The sequence below is a fragment of the Solanum verrucosum genome, unplaced genomic scaffold, assembly GCF_900185275.1.
Source record: "Solanum verrucosum unplaced genomic scaffold, falcon-dt-bn FXZP01000079.1, whole genome shotgun sequence".
NCBI lineage: Eukaryota > Viridiplantae > Streptophyta > Magnoliopsida > Solanales > Solanaceae > Solanum > Solanum verrucosum.
This window is the reverse complement of record NW_026020368.1, coordinates 4,688,413-4,713,124: the sequence shown is the minus strand read 5'-3', so window position 1 is coordinate 4,713,124 and position 24,712 is coordinate 4,688,413. Positions and strand designations below refer to the sequence as shown.

The 24,712-nt window shown below is 34.8% G+C and overlaps 3 protein-coding genes and 1 long non-coding RNA gene across 4 annotated transcripts in view; 2 read left to right on the top strand and 2 right to left on the bottom strand.

The window, feature by feature from the left end:
• Positions 1 to 843: 843 nt before the first annotated feature.
• Positions 844 to 24,712, bottom strand: part of LOC125838141 (signal recognition particle 14 kDa protein) — a 325,612-nt gene continuing 301,743 nt past the window's right edge. Inside the window, exons 2-5 of the mRNA XM_049517198.1 lie at positions 8,030 to 8,042; positions 7,234 to 7,327; positions 7,003 to 7,112; positions 844 to 1,246 (exon numbers count right to left, since the gene is read on the bottom strand). Coding sequence (XP_049373155.1) covers positions 1,076 to 1,246; positions 7,003 to 7,112; positions 7,234 to 7,327; positions 8,030 to 8,032 — 378 coding nt within the window. The 5' untranslated portion in view covers positions 8,033 to 8,042 and the 3' untranslated portion in view covers positions 844 to 1,075. The remainder of the gene's footprint in view (positions 1,247 to 7,002; positions 7,113 to 7,233; positions 7,328 to 8,029; positions 8,043 to 24,712) is intronic.
• On the bottom strand, positions 1,474 to 2,522 carry LOC125838144 (uncharacterized). Its single transcript, XR_007443548.1, has 2 exons — positions 2,416 to 2,522; positions 1,474 to 2,195 (listed from the first exon to the last, which is right to left on the bottom strand). It is a non-coding gene; the product is annotated as an uncharacterized LOC125838144 (long non-coding RNA).
• Positions 10,990 to 12,240, top strand: LOC125838135 (protein C2-DOMAIN ABA-RELATED 7-like). The gene is made up of 3 exons (XM_049517193.1): positions 10,990 to 11,122; positions 11,371 to 11,466; positions 11,941 to 12,240. Exons 1-3 carry the CDS (start codon positions 11,015 to 11,017, stop codon positions 12,238 to 12,240), a joined length of 504 nt encoding a protein of 167 aa, XP_049373150.1. The 5' UTR covers positions 10,990 to 11,014.
• On the top strand, positions 14,150 to 24,394 carry LOC125838121 (2-isopropylmalate synthase B). Its single transcript, XM_049517175.1, has 12 exons — positions 14,150 to 14,903; positions 15,975 to 16,188; positions 16,270 to 16,350; positions 16,848 to 16,940; positions 17,029 to 17,115; positions 20,159 to 20,259; positions 20,431 to 20,464; positions 20,542 to 20,616; positions 21,401 to 21,484; positions 21,596 to 21,730; positions 23,188 to 23,333; positions 23,935 to 24,394. The coding sequence occupies exons 1-12, from the start codon at positions 14,245 to 14,247 to the stop codon at positions 24,062 to 24,064; spliced, it is 1,839 nt and encodes a 612-aa protein (XP_049373132.1). The 5' UTR covers positions 14,150 to 14,244; the 3' UTR covers positions 24,065 to 24,394.

Sequence of the window (24,712 nt, the reverse complement as noted above, 5' to 3'; positions counted from 1 at the left end):
TTATTTATTTTGATTGATATCTAGCATAAACTGATTTCTGAGAAATCTTGTCAAAATATAGTACTATTTTTTATTTGTTATATTATATATACCTGTAATAAAGAAAAATAATAATTTTATTAAGTCCTAAAAAACAATTAGAAATATAAATAAAGCCGCTAAAACTTAGTAATAACTATGCAGATTGAATCTTGTTTCATTTTTTTTACACTCATTTCAATTCAATTAATTTGACCCGTCCATTTATTAACTTAGACCATTTTGATTTACCCAAATCCAACATAACTCGCTCATTTGACACATCTACCAACATGTCATATGTGACATGACATATATAAGACCATAAGATTCATTTATATTTTGATTCATCGCACACATTTTTAGTATAAAATCAAAAGATTCAAAAGTTTTCTTTACTTCTTAATTATACTTTGATAGTTTAATTCAACTCGGAGACAAAAAGTGACAAACACTAATAAAGAGTGAGATGATAAAAAACACACCTAAAATATTTCGTTTTTTCAGGTGTTTGAATTTCCTACTTAAACAATCACCGAATATTTATCTTAACGTGCTTCAACTATCAGTTGTTCACTTTTTCCTAGTTGAAATACCAACCAGACCTCATGACTGATCTCCTAATTCTTACATGCAAAGGGCAATGGCATCCACTAAAATTAAAAGAAAACACATCAAACAATGTGCCTATTTCATGACAATGGTTTTGGAACGTGGAAAAAAAAACTGGTTGAACAAAAAGAAGCACAAAATGTCATTTTAAGTTCCCACAACCAAAAGTATGACCATATGCAGTTGACATGAAATTCAAGTAGGTAAGCATACTACTCTTAATTTGGTCCCCTCTACTTTCAATTGCCAAAGCTGTTGCTCAAGGAATTAAAGGTCAAGATTATGACAAAATTTCTTCAAATTGAGTAAAAACACCTCCTTTCTTCATTCTATGCAGCAGAAGTTGTAATGCAGTTTCAGACTTGTCGCCCCAAACGGACGGGGTTCAAATCCTACAACTCTATCCTAGAAACAAAATGGGGGAAATGAACCAAAGGACTAAAGTTCATGTAGAGGCTTTAGCAGCAGCAGATTTCTTTTTCGAAATATCCATCTTTTTGTCAGAATCAGTAGCCTTCCTCTTGTCCTTCCTCTCCCTCTTCTTTAGTGCAGTCAAGCGGGCCTTCAGCAAAATTGCATAAGATGCTTGGAAACGCTGGTGATCTTTTGCACCAACCTGTTAGTCCAATGAAATCAAGTGCATCATTAGCCACAAGAAGTGAAATGATGCATCAAAACATAAATAATAATCATATAAACTACTAAAGCAACAAGCAAGACATAAATACAAATAAGATGACACCCCCCATAAGGTGCCTGTTTTATAGATGATTGGTTTTCCTTTCGTGGAGAACAAAATTTTGGTTTACATTCTCTGTTTTTTTTTTGGTATATGGCTTGTATTATGGGATTTCTCCAATCATTAATGAAAATAATTACCTTATCAAAAAGAGCAACAAGCAAGACATGAATACAAATAAGATGAAGAAAATAAAGACAACTAAGGTAAAGAAAATTCAAGTTGGTGTTCTTGTCTCCATTATAGGATGAGGAGAGGCATTCAAGAAGGAAAACGAGGGAGGGCTAGCTAGCAGACATACCAGAAAAAGTTCTATACTAAAGGGACGTTCACATTCTTAGACACATGACGGGCGGTATCAGCCCAAACTTCATGACATGTGTACCAAGTGAAAAACCTTGTCACTTTCTAAATTTCAAGAAGTAACAAATCAAACAGTATTTGCATGTGCAGGTGAGCGAAAATCAGAACAGAAGTGTGCAACATGCAAATGCTGAAAGGGCTAGCTAGCAGACATACCAGACAAAGTTCTACATTAAAGGGACATTTCACATTCTTAGACACATGACGGGATGTTTCAGCCCAAACTTCATGCAATGTGTACCATGTGCAAAATCTTGTCAATTTCTCAATTTCAAGAATAACAAATCAAAGAGTATTTGCATGTGCAGGTGAGCGAAATTCAGAACAAACGTGTGCAACTCGCAAATGCTGAAAGGGATAGCTAGCAGATATACCAGACAAAGTTCTATATTAAAGGGGCGTTCACATTCTTAGACACGTGACAGGCTAAAAAACTTCATGTCATGTGTACCATGTGGAAAACCTTCTCAATTTCTCGATTTCAAGAAGTAACAAATCAAAGAATATTTGAATGTGCAGGTAAGCAAAATTCAGAACAAAAGTGTGCAACTCGCAAATGCTGAAAGGGCTAGCCAACAGACATACCAGACAAAGTTCTATATTAAAGGGAGGTTCACATTCTTAAAGACACGTGATGGGCTGAAACAGCCCAAACTTCATGCCATGTGTACCATGTAGAAAACCTTGTCAATTTCTCAATTTCAAGAAGTAACAAATCAAAGGAGTATTTGCATGTGCAGGTGAGCAAAATTCAGAACAAAAAGTGTGCAACTCGCAAATGCTGAAAGGGCTAGCTAGCAAACATACCAAACAAAGTTCTATATTAAAGGGACGTTCACATTCTTAGACACATGACGGGCTGTTTCAGCCCAAACTTCATGCCATGTGTTGTACCATGTGGAAAACCTTGTCAATTTCTCAATTTTAAGAAGTAACAAATCAAAGAGTATTGCATGAGCAAAATTCAGAACACGAGTGTGCAACTAGCAAATGCTGAAAGGGCTAGCTGGCAGACATACCAGACAAAGTTCTATATTAAAGGGACGTTCACATTCTTAGACACATGACGGGCAGTTTCAGCCCAACTTCATGCCATGTGTACCATGTGGAAAACCTTGTCTATTTCTCAATTTCAAGAAGTAACAAATCAAAGAGTACTCGCATGAGCAAAATTCAGAACAAAAGTGTGCAACTAGCAAATGCTGAAAGGGCTAGCTAGCAGACATACCAGACAAAGTTCTATATTAAAGGGAGGTTCACAATCTTAGACACATGACAGGCTGTTTCAGCCCAAACTTCATGCCATGTGTACCATGTGGAAAACCTTGTCAATTTCTCAATTTCAAGAAGTAGCAAATCAAAGAGTATTTGCATGTGCAAGGTGAGCAAAATTCAGAACAAAAGTGTGCAAGTGCAACTAGCAAATGCTTTCAGCGCTACAAATATACTTTATGATGAGTTGAAAGTGACACATGAAATTTACAGCAGGAACACCTAATCAGTACCTTCTAGAGAGATAAAAATACAACTGGCTCATCAAGGACAAACCTAAACAAACCCAACATGTGCACTGAAGAGATGAACTAAACTACAACTTCCATGCTATTTTTAGCCGTAAAGAGGCTTGACACACTTGACAATGTTTATATTTTGGGAAGTTGATGATCTTAACCATGTCTTTTTAGAATGGTTAAGTTGTATTCTTCAGCATTAAGGACATGCTGGCAACTTCCAAAAAGTTGTAGGATCCAAACAAACAAGCAGAAGGAAATTACAGTAATTACAAAGATCCTAAAAAGTCTACTAACTGTTCTGCTATTTCTAGACCCTTTCTTTACACCAAAAATACAAAATATTCATACAATTTTCTTTGATTTTCTAGATTGGGTTAGAGATATCATCAAACCATCTGTTGTTTCTTCTCTCTATACTGACCACTATATGCAATATGGTATTATCTTCCACTATTTCTTCTGACTCTTGTTCCCTCCCTCCACTCCTTATGCATCAGCTAAGTAGGTCAGTAATGTGTTCAGGCCTTACCCAATTTGCTTGAGATATACTTGGAAACACAGACCAGATCTGTGATACAATCTTCCAATGAAGAAACAGATGATTATTAGTTTCCTCATTCTCCTTGCCAAAAAAAACATCTGGATACTATCTGAAAGCCCCTCCTTTCCAATTTTTCATCAGTGAGACATGCTCTTCTGCTAACCAACCAAGTGAAACATTTCACCTTGTTTGGGACACTGCACTTCCAAATCTGTTTCCAAGGACCTTGTATGCCCCCTCCCCCCTGGTTTCTCCACCACTTCATTTCTCTAGAGTCTTCTTACTGAGAACTGGTCACCACTGTCATGCTTCCACCTCATTGTGTCTGATCCTGTAGATAAACCTAAGAAACCACTAAGCACTTGTAGTAACTCAACAAATCTACCCACTTCTCGATCATTCAAGTGCCTTCTGAATGTGAGATTCCACCCTTGAGGGCACCGAGTGTCAACTATTGATGCTTCAGAGTTGCTACAGAATGAGAACAGTTCCGGAAATGAGCTCATCAAAGGCTTATGTCCAATCCATTTATCTCACCGAAAAAGGATCTAGGTGTCATTCCCCACACTACAGTCTATATTCCCAGCCAACATAGACCATAAGTTCCAAATTGTCCTCCACACGGACACCCATAGGTGCCAGATACTATATTAGAACACCAATAGTCACTCTGCCCATATCTGTTTATAATTACTTCCTTCCAGAGTGCAAGATCCTCACCAACAAACCTCCATTTTGTCGATAAGCATCTGTTCTGAAGCCCCAGATTACTAATACCAAGTCAACCATATTGTCTGCTCAGCTAAGCTGAGCAGTTTGCCATTTCACTAGGTGAATACCTCTGCCCTCCTTATTACCCAACCATAGAAAGTCCTCAACTTGTCTAGTCTATCCTCCACCTGAAGGCATTGAAAATAAGGACATGACATATGTTGGCAATGAATCCAATATTGAGTTGATAAGAGTACTACTACCTCCAAGAGATAAACACTGGGCTTTCCAATTGGCTAGTTTTTTCAAGTGTGAGCAAAGGCGAAAAGCGCAAAAAAGCTCTAAGGTCCATTGGGGCTTTAAGCGCAAATAAAGTGTGGGCTTTAATGAAAAAAGGCACAAAGGGAGAAAAAAATACAAATATATATGCTTAGTCCAAGACTAATAATTATAATCATGAATAACAAACATATTACCAAAGAAATTGAAAAAAAATTATGATAAAGTGAAATATCAATTGTTTAGTGTCGCCTCTTCGGCAGAAGCTCATTGGCAAGGAAAAATATGTCTTAGAACACTGGTGACAAACACTGAAGACATAAAGCGAGGCGAAGCTCTCAACACCATTTGAGCCTCGCTGCTAGTTTTTTCAACAATCTCATCCCAAAATTTCTAGCTCCTTATGATTGTTTCCAAAGGGCAGCCCCAAGTAAGTTGTTGGGATTTCTCAATTTTACAACTCAAGATATTGGACTGATAAATTATATGCGTCCACCACAAGTCAATGGACCAGGTCCCTTGACATAGTAAGAACAATGCACAAAGAAAAACTTAAAATAAACAAAACATAATGTTTACGTGTAAACCCCCTTGCTTAAGGGAGGAGAAAATCACAACCCGTCTCGCAAGATTTTGCCAATTCCATTACTTCAAAGAGTTAAGATTCAGATTACAAACTCTTGCAACCTAGGAATTAAACTCTTAATCCCTTCCCCCTTTGTAAGGGCTCTCTTACTCAGAAACAAAGTAATATCCTTATTGCTACTACACCAACAAGTTTAGTTAATGTAGACTTCAAGAACACGACATAGCTAACTCTAGCTACAACTTAAACTTTAACAATGATTACAACCGAAATGATTTGATTCCTTTATAACATATGAATAGATCTTACAATGTATAAACGCGAGACAATAAACTCATATAACAACTAAAGAGAACAATAGATCACTCGATCAGGTCTCTTGCTGCATATGAGAGTATTTCTTTTTGAGAGTTTGCCGTATGGAATTCTTCAATTCAAAAACTAGGTAACGTCCCTTGACAAGATGACTATTATAAGTTGGACAAACTACCTAGTGCAACGGCATTGGCTGAGAGTACTATTCCACTGAAGAGGCGCACCAACAATTGCAGTTGTGGCAGCGGTTGCAGCTTTACAACTGTCCTTTTCACATTGCCTGAAACTCCCAGTCTCTCATGGGATCAGGTCCCCAACTAGATGTCATAGTTTGTTAAATCATCAGAACTTCACAATATAACAAGGACAGACTTTGAATTTGTGGAACTTCTTTAACAGGGAAAATACTACTTTTCCTCCAATTTTACAGATGGGACCAAAATTTGCCTCAAAGATAACCAAAATCATTCTGATGTACATGATCTAATCTGCTTTAGCATCTCAGAAAACAACGATATCATCAGCAATAATGAAAGGCAAATCTACATCTCTTCACCTGCTCGATTGCCTATCCTGAAACCTTTTATCCAACTGTTCTGAATAGTCCCCCTCGTCATACTACTGAAACCTTCCATAGCTAATATGAAAAGGAAAAGAGAGGGGGGTCTCCCAGAGTCCTCTCTCTTTGAGGGAAAATTCCAGCAAATTCTCCTATGACTAGAATTGAGAACCTGACAGTTTTGATACAAAACCATCCACTTTAACCATCTTCCACCAAAACTCATTTTTTTAAGAAGGTTGAGGAGTAACTCCCAGTTGACATGATCATAATGGGTTCTCTATAGCTAGGTTTCACGTGATCTCTGGATCTTCACCTTTGAGCCTAGAATTCACACATTCACTGACTAAAAGAGTAGCATCCATAATGTGTTTGCCTTTTATGAAAAATTGTCCAGTTAGGTGCCCTAATATTGTATTACAAGCATATACGTTAACTATTAGTTATCAAACAAGTAAACAAGGACCACAACTATCATTCTCTATGCACCACAAGGCTACCATCCTTTTTTTGAATTTGATGCTCTCAATCTCAAAGATACAGGCCAGGACCTAGAATCTATCTATATTTGCACGTTTAAACTTATGCTAAAAAATAATTCATACAACAAACTAACACTCTCAATGTTCCAGAGAACATAGTGCCCAACAAAGCAAAAAAAAAAAAGGGGAAAACGGCAAGACTTGCAAAAAGAAGGCGCAACCACAATCCAACCAACATGACTAAGCAATGGAAAAAAAATAAGAAACTTTCTTCTGTGATTACCATTGTGGAAATATTCTTTTTCCCATCAGTTGCTCGGATGAGGCACTTAAATTCAAGATTTTCACCAGCTGTCTTCATCTTATTCCGTTGGGCTTTAGATTTATCAGAAGCTGTGGATACAAAGGACAAGATTGCTCAATTAGTATTTCAATCTACAGCTCTATTATTAGTTACTCATGAAGCGAATACAGAGAACAAAATACATGAAAACCAATGAAGAGGCAAACTCACAGTGTTTGAGCGTAACCCAAACGGAACCATGCTCAGTAGTTCGCTCAAACATACTCGTCAGTTCATTGAGGAATGGGTCTGGCTGTAATCGCACCTGAAAAATCCAATTCAGATCAATAATTGTCAACCTATGTTATACCAAAAAGATGGACAAAGCCACTCCTTTCAAACTTCCTAAAATAAGTAAAATGCCATATAATTTTGTATCCACAAATAGGAAGCACATTGAGCTCCACCATGTGATTATTTGACATAACCAATGTGAGTTCGCATTATCAGTCGCACCCAAATAAAGGAGGAAGGGAATATCAATGTGTAGAGTTAAGACAATTCATGTAATTATGCTTATTTCTACTCTGGCTATCAATCCATATAATTCTTCCGAAGTAAAAACATCAGATTCAACAAATTCTCTAACCCTACACATGAAATTCATTGCTAAATACTATCTTAGGCACACATTACATGGGAAAGGGTTCCATCACCCCCAACTAGCTAATTCAATCGATAAGCACCATTTAAACTGGTATCAACTAATTTCCACAATTCAATATACTGGGATTCGGGATACAATACATAAACATCCAAGAATGCAAAGAATCTAACATGAATTTTATAATCTACAGAAATCCATAATCTGAAAAAGAAAATATAGCAAATTGGGGATCAAATAAAGCTCTAAACGGCGTAAACAAGAAAAATTAACATCAGAAAATTCTTTATACAATACATTGTTTAATTTCCAGATTTGATTCGAAAGATCAATTGATTTTGATGAGTTCAAGTTAGGGCTTACCATCTTCGAAGCCAAAACTCAAAACAGCAGCAAAACCCAAAAACCAAAAGTCGAACACAGCGATGAAGAGGAAGCGATGGGTTTATATGGGTCAAAGAAACGTCAAGGAGAAAATATGAATAAAAGTGTATTATTATTTAATGCTCAAAAATATCATTTTTCCAAATAAATTCATATTTCTTTTCTCTCTAAATATATTCTTTACCTAAGGATGATTTTTTTTAATTTGTAAATGTTTATCTTACTTCGAGAGAAAAAAAATGAAGAAATAAAATATTTGATATTTTATTAGAATCTTTATTGTTATCTAGATGAAAAATTAATGATGAGATTATTGTATCTTTTTTTTAAAAAATAGTCATGTATCATTAGTTAAAAAGGTACCTGAAGTTATTCTATTTTAAATAAAATTTGATTAAGAAGAAAAACATATTATTTCCTACTTGTTTGTTGGATATTGTGATTTTAAAAAGGTCATGTATAATTAGTTAAAAAGGTACTTGAGTTTATTCTATTTTAATTAAAATTTGATTAAGAAGAAAAACATGTTATTTCCTACTTGTTTGTTGGTTATTGTGATTTTAAAAAGGTCATGTATAATTAGTTAAAAAGGTACCTGAGTTTATTCTATTTTAATTAAAATTTGATTAAGATGAAAAACATATTATTTCCTACTTGTTTGTTGGTTATCGTGATTTTAAAATAAAAGAAATAAGAATAGGTTTTTTAAAAAGTAATATTTGTATTAGGAACAAAATATGTTCATATATATATTAAGTAGTAGTAAGTACCATATTTATTAGCGAAAAGAGATATTTCTCACTCTATAAATAACAACAGGGGTTGGACCTACTATCAACTGATGACAGTTTTATTCGACTTCATTTTTATTTATCGATAGTCAAATTATGTATACTTTGACCAATGTTTTAACATGTCTTCTTTTGAATCATATTAATCTATATTAATTCTACAATATATGAAATAGTTATTTACTATTTTTCTCAAATTATTGTTTAATTTATATTTATAATATTGACTAGCTCTTTGTGTACATTGAAAAAGGTAGGAAAATTAATGTAAACTTGTATATTATAATAAAATGATAAACTATGTGAAAAGGAGAATTAATGTCGACAGATTCTTTTTTATTTCCTTTCCCTAATATTCTCAATGTCCTGGTTAGAAATATGGGGGAAATTTTCGTATATATGGGTGTATTTGGTACAAGTAAAATAGTTTTCAATTTTTTTTTATGTTTGATTGATCAAAATGTCTGTAAAACATTAATCTAGAAAATTAAACTCCTTAAAAATGAGGAAAATGACTTTCTAATAAAAATAGGGAAAATAAGTTGCATAAATGACGTTTCAAGTTTATTGTCTCCTCCTCTCCCAACTCTCACCCCTTACTATCCAACCCCACCACCCACATGCCCCATCCTTACCTGCCTCCATAACGTTTTGTTAGATAACATATAAATGCTTTTGGGATAACATTTTCTTGCTTACTTACCAAACACTAAAAAATAATACTTTCGAAGAAAACATTTTCCTTCGTACCAATTACACACTATATATATAGTACTTGAAAACTTTTTCTATTTGTCGTTTAAGTTCATATAGCACAAAGTTCAATTATAGAATCTGTTAGATAACAATGAAGAAAGTAACGCCAATAATAATCTCTTCTGATTTAGCTTTTGCTATCATCTTCTCTTCTTCATCTACTTTCATTTTCTGATTTAGCTCGTTCGCTTCTTTGATCATGGAGTGTGCAACCAAGATATTAACAACCTGTTGCATCGTATTAGTATAAATATTTTGTTTCAAATCAATACACTTCTTGCACAAATCATAAGTAAAATCAAGATCATCCTTCTTACGAGCCAGAGGTTTGAGGTTCAAATCTCCTTAGGTACGTACGTAGTCGCCTTTGTTAGGGAGCTCTTTACTCCTCAAATGTGGACTCTCTGCCACAAATTTGATTTAGTCGAGCTCCAATATGGGTACCAGACACCGGGTAGGAAATAAAAAAAAAAAGTAGGGTTGGACATTAAATACAAAAATCAAAATATTGAATCGAACCAAAAATTTTGAAAATTTGGTATTTGGTACTCGATAGTAAGATTTTAGAATTATGGTATTTAGATTTGAATTTGGTATGAGACATTAGTACCCATTTGGTATTCGGTATTTCCTGAATACCAATTATTTACTTAATAAAGGTCATATACAGACTCATTATTCATTAGTACAAGACCATAGAAAAAATTAAAGACTAAGCATAAACAACTCAAATACATATGTATTTTAGTTGTGTCACTTTTTTTTTTTTTTTTATGTTTTCTTACTTGTTGATCTTCTATTATATCGTGCCTTCACATAGAAAAATAGAAATAATCGGAGCAACAATATTAACTTTGTAGTATAATTGGCTAAAACTTTAATGCAGTATTACCAAACACCATATCGGGTCGAAGTTTGATTTATCGAACCAAAATTTAAAAGGTCGGTATTTGGTGTCTATTTTTAACTACCAAATATTGAATTATCGAACTCAAAATATAAAATCCCGAATCAAATATTGAAAGCCTACCCCTAGTATTAAGTCTTATAAAATGGTTTGGAGAATAACAATTAATACCAAGTATAAAACATAAAAAAATAAGTACATCTTTTCTTAATATGTTACAAATAAGTAAAATTGAAAATTTATTTTTTTGAACAATAGACAAGTAAAATGAATAATGGAGTACTATTTTAAGAAAATAACCTCTTAAAAATGGAGGAATTGAATTTAAGTCATTAATTCGAGACATTTAAAAAGAAAAGAATATTGCAATTATTTTTGGGGGCTCACCTTAAATATCTAAGTCCTGAGGATCTCATTTGAGTACTCTTCTTCCTCTTTTTTTTTTGTACATAATTTAATTCTTTTTAATTTCTATGCAAAATAAGACACAGGAAAAAAAGAAGAAGAAAGATGAATGTGTTGGGAGTTTTGAAAATAAGAGTTCGTAGAGGGATTAATCTTGCTATTAGGGATTCTTTTTGTAGTGATCCCTATGTTGTCATCACCATGGGTGGTCAGGTTCGTTATTTATCGTCCTTGAAGAGTTTACGTTTTATATATTGAAAAATATATATATTTATATTATCTGATCATTTTAAAAAGTTGTTATAAATAATATTGATTAATAACTTGACATTAATGATGAGAATAATTTTTGATTTACCTTTCACAACAAAAACCATATCCTTTTTAAAAAAATGTTCACGTGATTAACTATCTAGACTTTTACGTTATTGATGAGAATTTATTTTCTATGAATTTTATAGAAATCAAAGACTCGAGTTATCAAAGAGAACTGCAATCCTGTGTGGAATGAGGAATTGAGCCTTGCACTCTATGATCCCAACCTTCCTATTACCTTAGTAAGTCTCAAATTTTGTATATATAATTTGAGATTTTATTTCATTTTATAAAAAAAGGATACAATATATTGAACATTAAACATTGTTGGATTGTGTGTTCAATTCGTCCAAAAGTTTAATTGTTAAAAAAAGAGAAATACATATCTACCTATTTATCACAACATTTACTGATCAAACACAATTGCTTCTCATCAAAAGTAGTTTTTTGAAAAATACTTTCAAAACAAGTTGATTTTAGAAGTTTGACCAAACAGACTACAAATTTATGTTTGGCCTTCTTAAACTTGGTTCAATGAATATATAGCTTATATATATATCACTGCTAGAAAATGAGAAATTAGCGACAGATAAAATTTTGTAATTGAAGAGCAAAAATTCCATGCTAATTTTATTTAGCTGCGGATTAGCGACAAATTCTGTATTTTCTTGTAGTGTATATTGGTTGGCTAATTTTTTTAATTTTTTTTTTGGTAGACAGTGTATGATAAAGATACATTCACAGCAGATGACAAAATGGGAAATGCAAATATAGACATAAAACCATATCTTGATGCTATAAACATGGGATTAGAAGGTCTCCCAGATGGTGTGAAAGTAGATAGGGTTCAACCAAACAGAGAAAATTGCTTGTCTGATGAAAGTTGCATATTATGGGAAAATGGAAAAATGACACAAAAGATGCTTCTTAGATTGCAAAATGTAGAATGTGGTGAAATTGAGATTCAAATCGAATTGATTAGTGCTCATGGTAAAAGAGGCCGTCTCTACATCTGAGATGTCATAGATATATAATCATTTTTGACATATATTATCGATGAAATTACACTAAATATATGTTATCGTCGTCATATTGTATTGAATTGATGTTGAGCATCATGTAAAATGATGATTATTGTACTTTGTAAATTTCATGTAAGTATCACAATACATGTTGATTATTAATGAAAGACTTGTTTTTTTTTTGAGGAGGTGAAGTACTCTTTTTTTCGTTAAGCTTTTATAAGTTTGAACAAAAGAATTTATTTTAAAAAAGAAATAAATCAATTTTGCAATATATAGCTATAAATTATTAACTTTTTGGTGTTTGATTGAAAAGTGAAGTTTTGGTAAAGAAATCTTTAATTATTTTTTTTAATGAAATTTTTCTGCGAATAATTACGAATGTCGAAAATCAAAGTGTTTAAATAAGATAATAAATGAGGGACCAAACGATGCACAAATAAGTGGTGGTGAAAATTATAATTTGTAGGAATAACATTTATAGGATTTATCTTTAAGTTTTATAGCTTTGAATTAAGGGAAACTTTTAAAAATAGCAAACATTAGAAACTCTATAGCTATAGTTTGCTTAATTACAAATAATAGCAAAATGTTAGGGGAGGAGTGAGGCAACCGAGATCTGGGAGAGAGAGAGGAGAGTGTGTATTTTTTTTGCAAATTTTGGAGAAAAACACAAATACAAACTAATTTGTATCAAAATGAATACATATTAAGAGGAGGAAGGCGAGTGAAATCGGGAGAGATGAGCGAAATCGAGAGAGGGAGGAGAGAGATGAGCAAAATCTAAAGAGAAAGGAGAGAGGCGAGCAAATTTTGTATCCTAAAATTACATTTACTAATTATTATAATTTAAATATATTTTTACATACAAATTTATATTCCATATTATTATATTTTGATAACTATATTCCATATTATTTAAGATTATGAATTTTGTATCCTAAAATTACATACATCATGCTTTTGATATTCTGCTGATTGTTATAAAAGTTTAAGTCTGCTGATTACTTCAATAAAATTGAAATTTGAATAACGATAGAGTAAAAATTAACGATCAATGAAAATAAAAAGCTAATGATATCCTTACTATTCTTTTTAAATCACAAGTTCATAATGCTAAAATATTTTAGTAGAGTTAATATAGAATCCAAATATAAACTCAAGAAATTCCACGCAATTTGGTAAAGTGAATATGACTTTATCCATCAAATAATGTAAGGAATGAATAAAAAGTCTCAAAGTCGAGTTCTAGTTATTAAAAATCCTTAATAAAAAGTGTTTTTCTCAAATGAAGTGCCATGCAACACAAATTTTAATCCGACTTCAATACCGATACGGAGACCATTATAAAAAATCAATAAAAGAAGTCAAACCTTTAATTTGTCTTTTATTAACAAAAAAATAGTTAGGTTTAGAATAGGGACCTCAATTTAAGGTTATATTTTTGCAATTTTTAATTATACTAGCGTTTGGTTTGAAAATGAGTTATGATGGGATAAGTTATGTTGGGATAAGTTATGTTGGGATTAGTTATGATGGGATAAGTTGTGTTGGGATTATTTTTTATTGAGTGTTTGGTTTGTTGTATTCAAAATAATAAATTTTAAGAACAATTTATTTGTTTACAAAAATGCCCTTCATTAATGTAAAAAGTGATATAACAAAAGGGTTGAAAGAGACATTTTTGTCATTTACCTATTTTATCCCGGGATAACTTATCCCGGGATTACTATACCACCCAAGGAGAGGGATAACTTATCCCGGTACTAATTATTAATCCCGGGATAAGTTATCCCGAACTTGCCAACCAAACAACAAAATAAGCGGTACTATAATTTAATCCCGGGACTATTTGTTACTATACCTCACACCAAACGAGCCCTTAAGAGTATTTGATATTTTCATTTATCTTTACTTGAATTTTCAGTCTCTCTTCCAGCCGCCATTAAAACCAGCACTTGCAAACTCCAATTTCTCTTCTTCTTCTCTTCTCCGGCAATGGCGTCTATCACCGCAAATCATCCAATTTCCGGTAACCCATTAATCTCATTCCGTCCCAAAAACCCTTTTCTTCAAACCCAAACTCTCTTCAATTTCAAACCATCAAACCCCAAACACTCCAATTCCTCATTTTCCATTCCCATTGTCTGCTGCTCAATACGCCGTCGACCGGAATATACTCCGAATCACATTCCCGATGCAAACTACGTCCGCATATTCGACACCACTCTCCGTGATGGCGAGCAATCACCAGGGGCTACAATGACTACAAAGGAGAAACTCGATGTTGCACGTCAGTTAGCTAAGCTTGGTGTCGATATAATTGAGGCTGGTTTTCCTGCTTCTTCTGAAGCTGATCTTGAGGCTGTAAAATTGATAGCTAAGGAAGTTGGGAATGGTGTTTATGAAGAGGGACATGTTCCGGTTATTTGTGGATTGGCGAGGTGTAATAAGAAGGATATTGATAAGGCGTGGGAGGCTGTGAAGTATGCTAAGAAACCGAGGATTCATACGTTTATTGCTACAAGTGAGATACATATGAATTATAAGCTGAAAATGAGTAGAGATCAAGTTGTTGAGAAAGCTAGGAGTATGGTGGCTTATGCAAGGAGTATTGGGTGTGAGGATGTTGAATTTAGCCCTGAAGATGCTGGAAGGTTTGGACTTTACACCTACACTTTTGAACCTTCCAAAATTATTGACACCATTTCATTTCTATACATTTCTACAACTTTCAAAAATGTAAAGTCTACACTTTTGAACCTTCCAAAATTATTGACACCATTTGATTTCTATACATTTTTACAACTTTCAAAAATGTAAAGTTATTCAAAATTTGAACTTTGATGTGAGAATTACTTTAGTAGACTAAACTCTTTACCATCACTTTGCTATTTTTTCATTTTCAGTAGTTTAATATAAAATTGATGATATAATATTTAAGTTAATTAGCATCTAAACTTTTCGTTCCCCTATCACATACCATTATATACTTGCTTTGAGCTATCATCATTGCTAGAATTGTTGATTCTGGGACTTTTTCTTGTATGGAGATAATTATTGAGTTTAGGCTATCCACAAAGTTGCCAATCGGGGACTAAGGAATAAATTGGACTTATTTCCCTGTTTCTTTTTTGGATTAGTCATGCTCGTTATGGACAGATATGTTGAACAGATAGTTGTATGCTTAGATAGTGTTAGATAAATTCAGATGCCTATTTTAAAGTGACTCGTAATTTAGCTGGCGAATGATCCTGAAGAATTCTGAAAAGTTTCTGGAGAAAATTTCATCACGAGTCTGTTGACACCAAACTTGTTTTATTAAACACACATGTTTATGGCATTCTTTTTAACAAGCGCGTGGGAGACCTTGAAATTATTTGACTCTTTTCCCTTTCAACGGAACACTTAAAAGATAATAAGACCTTGTGTACTGTAATTTGCCTTTTCCTATCAAGGAGTTCTCTGGTATGATGCTTTGAGATCTCAAAGAAGAGGGTTAAGCTACCAAGTTTTATTCTGTTGCCATGTATAAAAGTTTGTAGACTAGCTCAGTGATTAGAATCGACAATGGGAACCACTTTCATGCATTGTGCTAACTGGGATCCGTTCTTTTTGCTGATCTGAGCCTTGTTTTCCTGTTTATTTGCACTACCTCCTTGGTACTAGCTTTAATAATATTAATTTACTTTATCAAAAAAACCTTATTTCCTGTTTTTTCCTCTCAGATCTGATCCAGAGTTTCTTTATCATATCCTTGGAGAGGTTATCAAAGCTGGGGCAACAACCCTTAACATCCCTGATACTGTTGGATACACCGTACCTGAAGAATTTGGACAATTGATTGCTAAAATAAAAGCCAATACCCCAGGAGTTGAAGATGTGATCATTTCAACACACTGCCAGAACGATCTTGGGCTTTCTACTGCCAACACCTTAGCTGTATGTGGTACAATGTCGATGAGAACCTAGTTGTTTATGCCAACTTAAGTTGTATGCACATTAAAGCGTGTCCAATTTCAGGGAGCATGTGCAGGTGCAAGACAATTGGAAGTGACCATCAATGGAATTGGTGAAAGAGCTGGAAATGCTTCTTTAGAGGAGGTGTGTGAGGGCTTTTCACTGAGAAATTTCAGTTCTCTTATGTGCATGATTTGGGCTCCAAAATTTGAGGGGTGGAATCGCTAATTAAAAAACCTTGACTATGAATTCCCCTCTGTTCTTTCCTTGACAAAAAGTTAGGTCTTCAAAGAAATTTCCCATAATCTCGTAAGGCATTCTCTGCACAGAAGGAACTATTCCACCTCTTCCTAGACTAAATTAACATCTTGAATTTAGACTGATACTAGAGTAGAAATTGTGTGGTACGTAATATTATTCCTTTGCAAAACAATAGTTGCAAACATGCAACCGTATTTTGCCATTTTGGTCTTTGGAGCCAATTTCTGCCATTGGTTGTGTTATGTGCTGTTAAAACTGACAAACTACTGACATGTATGGGACTCCTTTTTCCTCTGTGGTACTTGTTTCTCTTTGGTTTTCATCTTGGGCATGTCGGGCCTTCATTTTCTAACCTTTTACCATGTCCAATGCTGGAATAGGTTGTAATGGCCTTAAAGTGTCGTGGAGAGCAAGTACTAGGTGGCCTATATACAGGGATTAATACACAACATATACTCATGTCAAGCAAGATGGTTTGTACCCCTACTATCTCATAGTATGGTGATCTTTTACTGGTTAATATTCTTCCAATATGCATTCTGCTGACCCTTTATCATGCAGGTAGAGGAGTACTCGGGACTTCATGTGCAGCCACACAAGGCCATTGTTGGAGCTAATGCCTTTGCTCATGAAAGTGGCATCCATCAGGTTTGTGTAATTTGCTCTAATTTATTGTTGAAAGAAACAATTCCTGAAAGAGGCAAATCTTCTTATTAGTTCATGGACATCTTTTCTTTCCAACGATCAACCAAATTACTGATGGAATGGTGTTCCAAGTTCCCTGATTTCCTTCCCCAGACCTCATAAATTCCAGCTTAACGGCAGCTCTTCTGTAGTCCTGAGAAAGAGACTCTAGCTCTATGAGTTGAAGGAGCAATGAAGAAATAAATGGTTGAGTCGTCACTTCGCTTTCAACGAAGGCAAACCAACTACATATGTTGAAACCCCTTTTCTGAAGATTTTCATGTTTAAGACAAGGTTCTTTTGTCATCAACCAAGCAAAACAATCGAACTTTCAGAGGTTCCCTATTTTCCCAAATACATTTCCAAGGCCAATTTTCAATGACAGCGGGATTTATCTTTGATAACAGAATTTGACCGTGAAAACTCCTTCAGAATCATATTTTCACTTTAGAGAATCAGACCGGAGTTGAAGGGTGGGGGGTGGTCCTAAGGCGTCTGAGAAGCAAAGAGCACAGCTATCCAATTCCCAATCATTAATATTGCGCTTGAATTTGATGTTCCAGCCTTTTTCACTCCTGTAGTCTGACAGAGATGCTTCAGAATTTGGCACCATCGTGAATAATGTTGGGTATTGGTTTTTTGGAGGTTATTGCACAAGTCAAATATCTGTCCAAGACCTTACTTTCCGCCATTTTCAATTACAGTTGAGGTCTTGGATAGAAAGAGTCCCACCGTGCACTCATATGCCTCCATACACCACATGAATTAGGAAATTATGGATGTTTCGTAATCCATAGGTTGGAAAGTCCGTATTTAGCCGTAATAACATCTCTTCATAAAGCTCCCTCTTCCCTATTAAATCTCTAGAGCCATTTGTGTTGCAAGAAGATACTATGAACCCTCAGATAGTTGTTCCCCATGCCTCCAGCCTTCTTGTCAGTAGAAACTGTATCCCTTTTTGAAAGACTTGTTTTGTCTTATTCCTTGTCACAGAAAATCCCTTTACACACTATTGATTAGTACTAGCCTACCTCCTAATGAGTGATGTTTTCTCTTTCAGCATTGATAACTTCCTTTTGCACTTTTCCTCCCATCCCAGATTGTAGTGGCTTTAGACTTTGACCCCAAAGAAAGGCCGAAGGCCTAATTATTTAATGGGAAAAGATCCTACTTCACAACCCAAGGTGTCAGTTATTTCTATAAGTTGATCATTTCGTTCACCGGACAAAAAACACTCTTTGTATAATTAACTTGAAGACCATAATTCGCTTTGAAGAACAAAAGTACCATACGAAGATGTACGATATGATCATTTCAGTTTTGCAAAAAAAAGAGTGATCATCTGCATAGAAAAGGTAAGTGAGATGCAGATTTCCTTGATTTCTCAGACTTGGGGTTAAAGCCCTTTATCTTGTCATGTAGTTTTGCTGTTGACAACATTCTTCTTTGACTTTACATAACCAAGGTAAAAGGAAAAGGAGAAAGAGAATTTCCTTGTCTAGAACCTTTTGGTGAAGCAAAAAATTCTTTAGGTGATCCATTTATGATAATGGACGACATGACAATGGAGATGCAAAAGTGGATCCACTCAATCTATTTATTGCCGGAGCTCATGGATTTTAACATGTTGACAAGGATAGGGTGGTAATGGGGCAGGTCAAGGGCGGGGCGGGGCAGAATAAAGGCTTAACGGGGCAGGGCGGGTCATAGCTAATATTTTAAAAATTTTAATAGGGCAGGGCAGGTGTGGGTTCATGAGAGGTTCCTTAGTGTTTTGAACACTCTATAGCTTGCCAGCAATGCTCAGATTGATTGAGCATTGATTCCCAAAGGAAAATTTCCAATATTTCTGAGCATATCATTATCCTTTATTCGGGTTATTTGATTAACAAAAGATTTAAGATTTCATTTGCGTTTTGAACACTGTAGCTTATTACTTAAATTTAACCGATTTATCACTTTGTGTTGGTACATACAATCAAAATCCAAAGGAATCTGTATCACACCTAGTGTAAGTAAGAAAGATCTGGACTCATCATCACATTTTAAAAATTAAACAGAACATAAAAAAGTGGGAAAAATAAATTAACACTTAAATGGGGCAGGGCGGGGCAAAATGTTGGAAAATTCTAAACGGGGCAGGTTAGGGCGGGTTAAAATCTTAACGGGTCAAGTCTTGCTCTGCGCTAACCCTCCCTATTGCCATCCCTGTATAAGGGATTCCCAATGAACATTGTCAAAGACTTTCTCGCTCACAGCTTAATATGAAGACTTCTAAGCTAAACAGAGAAGCCTCAAAGACCCAACAAACAATTAGAAGTTGCTCCAAGTTTTCCTTCTTGGGGCATTAGATTATAATAAACATTTGGTACCAATATTCCTGGAGGGGAAGAGATATTATACCTCCTGACGTAAAAGAACTTCCATCAGGAGTTTGAATCTGCTTACTCTTTTATATTTCTGATTATTCATTTGTTTATCGCCCTTCTCATTTTAGATGCGTAGTGATCCTATATTTGAATATCCATGGATAAATCTTCCACATATTTAGTTAGAGCTTGATTAATTGTCCTGTTATCATTTGTTTTTGATTCATCTTCAAATGCATAAAGTTTTTCAGTTAAACTTTTTTTTTTTTTTTTGATAAGGTAACTTTGTATTCACACAAAAAAAAACTCATCAAATAACAACTGATGAGGTGGGATTTACAACCCCATAGGGCATCCTGATAACCAAAAACCCAAAAAAGAACTTTACAATTGTCCTATGAATTCCACTAGACTTACTACCTCCCCCACCATATCCTGTTTACACCAAAGTTTTTCAGTTAAACTTCTTTGAATATATGTAGTATATTGTGTCTCCCCTCCCTTTTCTTCCTTACCTCAAAGCTGGATCCTGCACCTTTTTATAATCGTACAGTTGTGAAATAAAAAAAAAGGGAAAAATATTTCAGTTTTTCCTTTTCAAGCTCTTCTCCTTCTTAAACTACTTTTATGCTCTTTAGGATGGAATGTTAAAACACAAAGATACATATGAGATTATATCTCCTGAAGATATTGGGCTTAATCGTGCTAATGAATCTGGTATTGTCCTCGGGAAACTCAGGTATGTGATTTACCAATCTGGTCAGAACCACAATTGCATCAAATAATCATCATCATAGTCTGTAACTTTATCCCTCCTGTGCCCTCCTTCCTAACGTGCTCTATTCATTATTTACATTGAATTACATCATGTCTTCAAGGAAATTGATACGTTGAACATTTTCTTTTGTAGTGGGCGTCATGCTTTGCAAGCTAAAATACTTGAGGTAAATTGTATGCTCTGAGAATCTAGTTTATTTCATAAATTTAAGAGCACGAGACAAATCATTTTAGTCCTATGCAGCTTGGATACGAAATTGAGGGAAAAGAACTTGATGACCTCTTCTGGCGATTCAAATCTGTGGCTGAGAAGAAAAAGGTGAATTAAGCTGTTGAAATTTCCATTGCTGTTTGGTATATTTACGTCATCATTCAAATGCATGTGGAGTGGTGAGGTTCAGTAAATTTGCTTCATTGAAAATTCATGGAAGGGGATTGATGGCTGGAACTTTTTGTCCTTCCTAGATAACCTAGTGGCTAGAACACGAGCTAAAAATATAATCACGATCTCTCTCTCTCCCCCTCCCTTTTTTCACATTCAGTACAATCTTAAGTATGTCACATCTTCAAATTTTGTGAATTGTGGTGTTTTTATTCATCTACGTATCTGGGTTGTACATTAATTCTTGTGGGATTGGAAACAACTGATGTGTAAGAACTTCTTAGATATTGTAAAGTGAGATGAACTATAGTATCAGTAAAGATGGAAGTAAGAGTAGAAACAGATGAAGAAAATGGAGCATGGATGTGAACGGAAAGATTGGGCAGAGTTCAGGATACCTTCTGAACCAAGATAATCTGTTAACTATTTGTTTTGTATTCGACACCCACACCCTTGAAAAACTGTCCTATTATTACTGGTATATTATAAACTACTGCTCTTCTCAAGTGGGGGCAACTGTCAAATTTGTGCTAAGACCCTTTAAACCCTCTTTTGGTTGTCAAAGTTTCTTCTGCTCATTTGAAAGGGTTATTTGGCTAATTATACTTTTATCAGTTCAATTATAATTTAAATTAAGGTTAAGAACTGTGTGGATCTAATATGATGTTGGTATCGTGAAATATTTTTTGGTCATCTATTTATCTCCACGCTGCTATTTCAGAAAATTACAGATGATGACCTGATAGCACTGATGTCAGATGAAGTTTTCCAGCCTCAATTTGTTTGGCAACTTCAAAATGTACAGGTAGATGTTAATGTTGACTATATTTGCACTGTTTTAATTCAAGTCTCTGCCTTTGATCTGGATTAAAAAGGATAGTTCAGCTGATTGAAAGGCCTCCTGCTCTATGGACAGGTTACTTGTGGAAGTCTTGGCCTTTCTACAGCAACCGTTAAGCTCATTGATGCTGATGGTCAAGAGCATATTTCTTGTTCTGTTGGAACGGGGCCAGTTGACGCGGCTTATAAGGCAGTTGATCTCATTGTCAAGGTATGAAATAGAAATGAAACTTCCTAATAATAAATAATCTTGTCGCAGCGCTAGGACCCATATTGATCTCAAGCCGAACAGTATGTTAATAGTCAACTATAAATGGTTTATTACAAACTCATTTGGTGAGTCTCTTTTATGCAAATCCTATTCATAATTATACACATACTAATATTATTTTCTCCCCAGGCTATAGATGCATCAAGTTTGAGTTTTGTTGAGCAAAATATTCGGAAGCTCGTTATTTTGGATATATTGTCTTGTTGTGTACTCTTACCTGTACTTTTTTCCCCCGTCATATGTACTACATAAAAAGTTATCTTAGGGTGCACACAAGGTGTGGCCTAGTGGTCAAAGAAGTGGGTTGAGAACCATGAGGTCTCGAGTTCAAATTCCTCAGAGACAAAACAAATAGGTAATTTCTTTCCATCTGTCCTGTCCTAGCCTTAGTGGACAGAGTTACCTGGTACCTATTGTTCGTGGGAGGTGGCAGGTATCCCGTGGAATTAGTCGAGTTGTGCGAAAGCTGGTCCGGACACTACAGTTATCCAAAAATAAAAGTTGCCTTAGGATCAATTGTTTTTTTTACAACAGTATTCTTGCTGTTGAAGAAGTCAGGTCAACCCAAGTATATGTTGTACTTCTAAACTAAGAGCATGTTTGGATTGACTTAAATGTTGGTCAAACCTACTTTTAAGTCATTTTTAGTTTTTGGGAGTGTTTGACATGGTTAAAAAATAACTTAAAATAAGTTTAAAATGACGTAAAAAAAAGTTTAAAAGCCAAAAGTAGGAATCCCTTACTTTTTATTTTTTCATTTAGAAGTCATTTAAGTTTGACTTTTTATTTTTTGACTTAAAAGCTACTTTTTTAAGCCAATCCAAATGGGCTCTAAGACTAAATAATAAACCTCATATGGAGTCCTTTTCTAAAGCTAGTCCAATCCTAACTCAGCGTCTAGTGTTGCATTCAATGATGATGTCAGCAGACAACCCAAATCCTACATAACAAATGCCAGCTATTTTGCTATAATGTACTGTGAAGATATTGCCGAGAGTCTATTGGAAACAACCTCTCAACCTTCACAGGGTAGGGGCAAGGCTGTGTACGCACCACCCTCCCCAAACCCCACTTGTTTACCCTGGGTGTGTTGTTGTACTGTGAAGATATCTTTTAAGAGCAGTTTTATCATTTTCCACATGATTGATGAACCTACTAGCTTTATAATAGTTTCCAAAAATAAGTAAAACTATATTTGATATGCATTTTGAGTAGGAATTTTTACATTTTGAATTTGACTTACAAGCAGTTTTCTATATATCTAGAGAGAACCCAACTTTTTTGTTCGAGAAGATGGTGTTTGCCTCAATAGCAGTCAAACTTGTCTTCTATTTAATAATCTTTTTGGTTGAATGTGTATTATGGTCTGGTAATTGTAGTGTCCATGCATTGTGCAGGTACCTGTAACACTCCTTGAGTATTCCATGAATGCAGTCACACAAGGTATAGATGCTATAGCTTCAACCAGAGTCTTAATTCGTGGGGAAAATGGCCATACATCAACCCATGCCTTAACTGGAGAGACTGTTCACCGTACATTTAGGTATGAAATGTACCAGCCATGTTGTTTGCATTTATTCTTCTTTGCCTTGTTTCTCTGATAGAACCTAGGGAACATGGAGAGAGAGGGAGCGGCGCATGTAGGTGTTGACACAGTAAATTTTGGAATTGAGGACATGACATCAAAGTGAAATGAGCCAAATTTATATGTTCTCAATAAAGCATAACCACAGTAGTCATAAGATTCATGTTTCCTCTCCCCTTCTCTTCGCCGTTCTTCTATAGTGCAGCCTTCACCCAACAAAAGAACTTCCAGGCCTCTTGCTTATTTTCTCTATTGACTGCCCTCACCCTTGGTGTTTCCTCGTCACTGCAACCCCTCACATGACTGCTTCCAACTCTTACTCTTGTGCCTCCAAGTTCTTTCTTCAATCTCCCATTTTTCCATTTGACTTGTCCAAAAGAAACACCAGTGTTAGTGTGTGTATCAAGTAGAAGAGTCAAAATCCGTAGTAGATATGCTTGGCTGGATGTCAATCATGTGTCCAACATCACTTTTTTTTTTTTTTGGGGCAAGTCTGTGAAATATCACCTTTCCTTTCTCTTACTAGAATAGGCTTTTTATATCTTCTTTCTTCTTCCAGTGGAACCGGAGCAGATATGGATATTGTTATCTCCAGTGTCCGAGCCTATGTTGGTGCATTGAATAAGATGATGAGTTTCAGAAAACTGTTGGCGAAAAACAACAAACCCGAAGGCAGTGCAGTCATATAGGTGCTTCTCTGCAAATCAAGGTTATGGAACTTATGCAACTGCACTTGAGCTTTATCATTTGTACAGAATGGAGGAGGCTGTTCAAAGAATTTGAACCTGTAGTTACTCGAAAACAAAGCTTAAATGCCTGGTAGTGCTTGAAAATCATCTAAGTTTATGGTGTATCAGTTAAAACATTAGACACATTGTTCATTTAAGATGTTTTTTCAGGACTTCATAACTTTGTTCATGCTCCCATTTTACTAAAGTCTGAATCTCATTCTGGGTTAATCACACAAACCACGAAGATTTTCGAAATGATTTCAGAAATTATGATCATCTCTTTATCAATTTTTATGTGGTGATGTTCTAACCTTGTATTTGATAAATCTGCCTTATGAACTTGCAATTTTATATTTTGCTGAAAGTCATTCTAACATAAGTTGGAATATGTCTTTCGTATTCAGTTCTTGGGTGATAGTTGTTTTCTACAAGTATTGGAATTTCTTTTGGTACATGAATTAATTTTTTCAGAGTATGTCACATCAATCAATAAAACTATACGTATGGAAAAGCATGCAACTCTTTATAAGCACTAGGTAATTGAAGAATGTTAAGTCAAGTCCATTATTTTGGTTGATAACTTAAATAGGGCCATAAGCACTAGGT

Coding starts and splice junctions, on each gene's coding strand:
- LOC125838135 (XM_049517193.1), top strand. CDS start 11,015: ATGAATGTGTTGGGAGTTTTGAAAATAAGAGTTCGTAGAGGGATTAAT. Junction 11,123..11,370: donor TCATCACCATGGGTGGTCAG/GTTCGTTATTTA, acceptor TGAATTTTATAG/AAATCAAAGACTCGAGTTAT. Junction 11,467..11,940: donor CCAACCTTCCTATTACCTTA/GTAAGTCTCAAA, acceptor TTTTTTTGGTAG/ACAGTGTATGATAAAGATAC.
- LOC125838121 (XM_049517175.1), top strand. CDS start 14,245: ATGGCGTCTATCACCGCAAATCATCCAATTTCCGGTAACCCATTAATC. Junction 16,941..17,028: donor TACTCATGTCAAGCAAGATG/GTTTGTACCCCT, acceptor TTTATCATGCAG/GTAGAGGAGTACTCGGGACT. Junction 21,731..23,187: donor CAGTTGATCTCATTGTCAAG/GTATGAAATAGA, acceptor TGCATTGTGCAG/GTACCTGTAACACTCCTTGA.